This window comes from Antrostomus carolinensis, unplaced genomic scaffold (assembly GCF_000700745.2).
Source record: "Antrostomus carolinensis isolate BGI_N321 unplaced genomic scaffold, ASM70074v2 scaffold15119, whole genome shotgun sequence".
Classification (NCBI taxonomy): Eukaryota; Metazoa; Chordata; class Aves; order Caprimulgiformes; family Caprimulgidae; genus Antrostomus; species Antrostomus carolinensis.
Window position 1 is genome coordinate 1,097 of NW_010338060.1, and position 3,321 is coordinate 4,417.

Genomic DNA, 3,321 nt, shown 5'->3' on the forward strand with positions numbered 1-3,321 from the left:
GCCTCTGGCTTTGCAAAGGCCACCCAAGGCTGGTGTCAGTAACGAGCTCTGGGTTCGTTAACCGGAGCTTTGCTCTGCCTGACGTCTCCCCTGCATGTGGACAGTTGTTTCTAATCCTAATCTCTCTTTTCTCTACCCAATCCCGGGGCTTTTCCAGGAGCTGCGGCTGCTCCGGCTGAGACGAGCTCTCTAGCGACAGGACCCTTCTCCCAACTCCTGCTGTGAAGATGTCGACTCCAGATCCTCCCATGGGAGGAACTCCTCGACCAGGACCCTCACCGGGACCAGGACCCTCACCAGGTGCCATGTTGGGACCAAGTCCAGGACCTTCTCCTGGCTCTGCACACAGTATGATGGGACCCAGCCCCGGGCCACCCTCGGCGGGACACCCGCTGCCACCGCAGGGACCAGGGGGCTATGCTCAGGACAACATGCATCAGATGCACAAGGTAAGGGGGGGCAGCACCCCAAAAAAATCAATAAGACAAGAAAAAAATGGTTTTAAGTAGCTTGTTTTTCTGCTTCATTGAATTTTTTTGATTCCTCACCTGTTATATTTCCCTTGACCACGCTTCCCTTGGCCGCGTCCTGTTTCCCTGGAGACAGGAAGTCTGAGGAGTTAATGATTTATTTTCCAGTTAGGTTGATACAATTTTTTTACCACAAATATCAGAGTCTCACCCCAATCTCATCTACTCGCTTTGGCATTGCGAGTTAGGGCCGAGGAGTTAAATTCCTAAACAAAGAAAGGGGGTGAAACATCTAACCATGGATTTTCCTGTTGGGAATTTGGAGAAACAAACCCCCCTCTTCTCTTTTCCCTTTCTCCCATCAAAGTGTTTTTGTTTTATTTTGTTGTATAAACCACTTTTTCTCAGTTTTTTTCCATCATCTTCAGCATCTTCAGCTGAAAAACCCGGGGGGAAAAAACCCCACAGGCAAAGGATTTGAGCAATTTCAAGTCTCTGCTAACATCTCCTCGTGCTTATCCCCATCCACACCATTTATTGTGGGGGCTTTGCTGCGGTGAGGGGTCTTTTACCCACAAATAGATTTCATTTTGAAGAGGTTGTTGGCAGCATCTGGATCCTTAGTTGGACCATGGCCGGCATTGTGCAGCTTTTCCTCCATCTCCAGGAGTGTTGGAGCTAAATCTTTGGTTTTTAGGGTGTTTTTCTTCTCCTCCAGCCCATGGACTCCATGCATGAGAAAGGAATAACCGATGATCCTCGCTACAGCCAGATGAAAGGGATGGGAATGAGGCCTGGTGGGCATGCAGGGATGGGTCCTCCCCCCAGCCCGATGGATCAACACTCTCAAGGTGGGTTTCTTTCCAAAAAATTAAGCTGATTTTTATGGGGATGGGGGTTTGGATCGACCTGGAGCTCCCAGAGCATCTGTGGCTGCTTGTTTCCCTCTTTTATTTACATGAACGTGGGATGTTCTTTAGTTTAGACATGAAAACGAGTAAAGAACTGCAAGAACATGACATCAAACTGGGAGAAGGATCCTCTGACCCTCCTCACATCCTGATCTCCTGTGCTGAGATCGCTGTGATGCCGAGCGTGCTGTTCCCATGCAGCCACTCGTGGCCAGAAACTTTGTTTGCTTTAAATTGTTGATTTTGGGGGTTTTTTTTTGACTCAATCTTCCCATTTCTGTAGCTGCAGGCTCTGCTCTAACCCCCTCTCTCCCTCCAGGTTACCCTTCCCCCCTGGGTGGCTCTGAGCACGCCTCCAGTCCTGTCCCAGCCAACGGTCCATCCTCTGGCCCTCAGATGTCCTCCGGTCCTGGTGGGGTCCCATTGGATGGCACTGATCCCCAAGCTCTTGGGCAGCAGAACCGGGGTCCGACCCCTTTTAACCAGAACCAGTTGCACCAGTTACGAGCTCAGATCATGGCCTACAAGATGCTGGCCAGGGGCCAACCCCTTCCTGACCACCTTCAGATGGCGGTGCAGGGGAAACGACCCATGCCTGGAATGCAGCAGCAAATGCCGACTCTACCTCCGCCCTCCGTCTCCGGGACAGGACCAGTGCAAGGACCAGTGCAAGGGCCTGGACCGGGACCGACACCTCCAAACTATAACAGACCTCACGGTGAGTTGGGGACAGACTGGTTTTGCTGGTTTTGTAGAATCACAGAATCATTTGGGTTGGAAAAAAACCTTTAAGAGTCTCAACTGTGAACCCAACGCTGCCAACTCCACCACTGAACCATGTCCCTCAGCATGATGTCTGCACGACTCTTCAGTCCCTCCAGGGATGGGGACTCCACCACTGCCCTGGGCAACCCCTTCCAATGCCTCAGAACCCTTTCAGCAAAGAAATTCTTCCTCACATCCCATCTCAACTGCCCTGGCCACAACTTGAGGCCATTTCCTCTTGTCCTGTCCCTTGGTCCTTGGTTGAACAGACCCACCCCCACCTCTCTCCACCCTCCTCCAAGAGACTTGGACAGAGCCACAAGGTCTCCCCTCAGCCTCCTTCAGGCTCAACAACCCCAGTTCCCTCAGCCGCTCCTCATAAGTTCTCCAGACCCTTCTCTCCTTGTTCTCCAGACCCTTTTCCTTCTTCTCCAGACCCTTCCCCAGCTCCGTTCCCTTCTCTGGACACGCTCCAGCACCTCCATCTCCTCCTTGGAGTCAGGGGCCCAAAACTGAACCCAGCACTCAAAGTGCTGCCTCACCAGTGCCGAGTACAGGGGGAAGAGAACTTTCCTGGTCCTACTGGCCACACCATTGCTGATACAAACCATGATGCTACCAGCCTTCTTGGCCACCGGGGCTCACTGCTGGCTCATATTCAGCTGGCTGGCAACCAACAAGTCCTTTTCCACTGGGCAGCTTTTCAGCCACAGCTGGAAAAGGAGCTTTCCACCAGTTTTGTCCCAATTTGACACATTTTTATCCTTCAACACTACCCTGGTGTCGCCCAGTTTGACTTTCCCATTTGTACATCTCACAGCCCATCTGATTCATGGCTGTTCAGCTTTCCAGGGGCTGGGACTTCATCCCACCTGGCTGCTCTCGAAGCCAGGAGATTCCTCCTGGTAATTTGGGATGTGGAAGGGCTGATCCATCCTTCCAGCACCGTTCCTAATGGGATGGGGACATGCTGGTGGGGTTTATGTCTTTGCAAAGAGCTGTATGTGCTGGTCAGGCTCTCCTGGGCAGGGGGATGGACTTTACTCCTGGTAAACACACACAAAAATTGAAATCTTCATGTGTTTTTTTTCTCTTTCTACCTTTTTTTTTGGGTCCCTTCTGCAGGTATGGGAGGGCCTAACATGCCCCCTCCCGGACCCTCAGGAGTTCCCCCA

The 3,321-nt window shown here is 51.9% G+C and overlaps 1 protein-coding gene across 1 annotated transcript in view; it reads left to right on the forward strand.

Moving 5' to 3' along the window:
- Positions 1-227: 227 nt before the first annotated feature.
- LOC104530712 (transcription activator BRG1) overlaps positions 228-3,321 on the forward strand; it is a 7,927-nt gene continuing 4,833 nt past the window's right edge. Inside the window, exons 1-4 of the mRNA XM_010175392.1 lie at positions 228-449; positions 1,189-1,321; positions 1,701-2,099; positions 3,272-3,320. Of these exons, the coding sequence (XP_010173694.1) occupies positions 228-449; positions 1,189-1,321; positions 1,701-2,099; positions 3,272-3,320 (803 nt within the window). The remainder of the gene's footprint in view (positions 450-1,188; positions 1,322-1,700; positions 2,100-3,271; position 3,321) is intronic.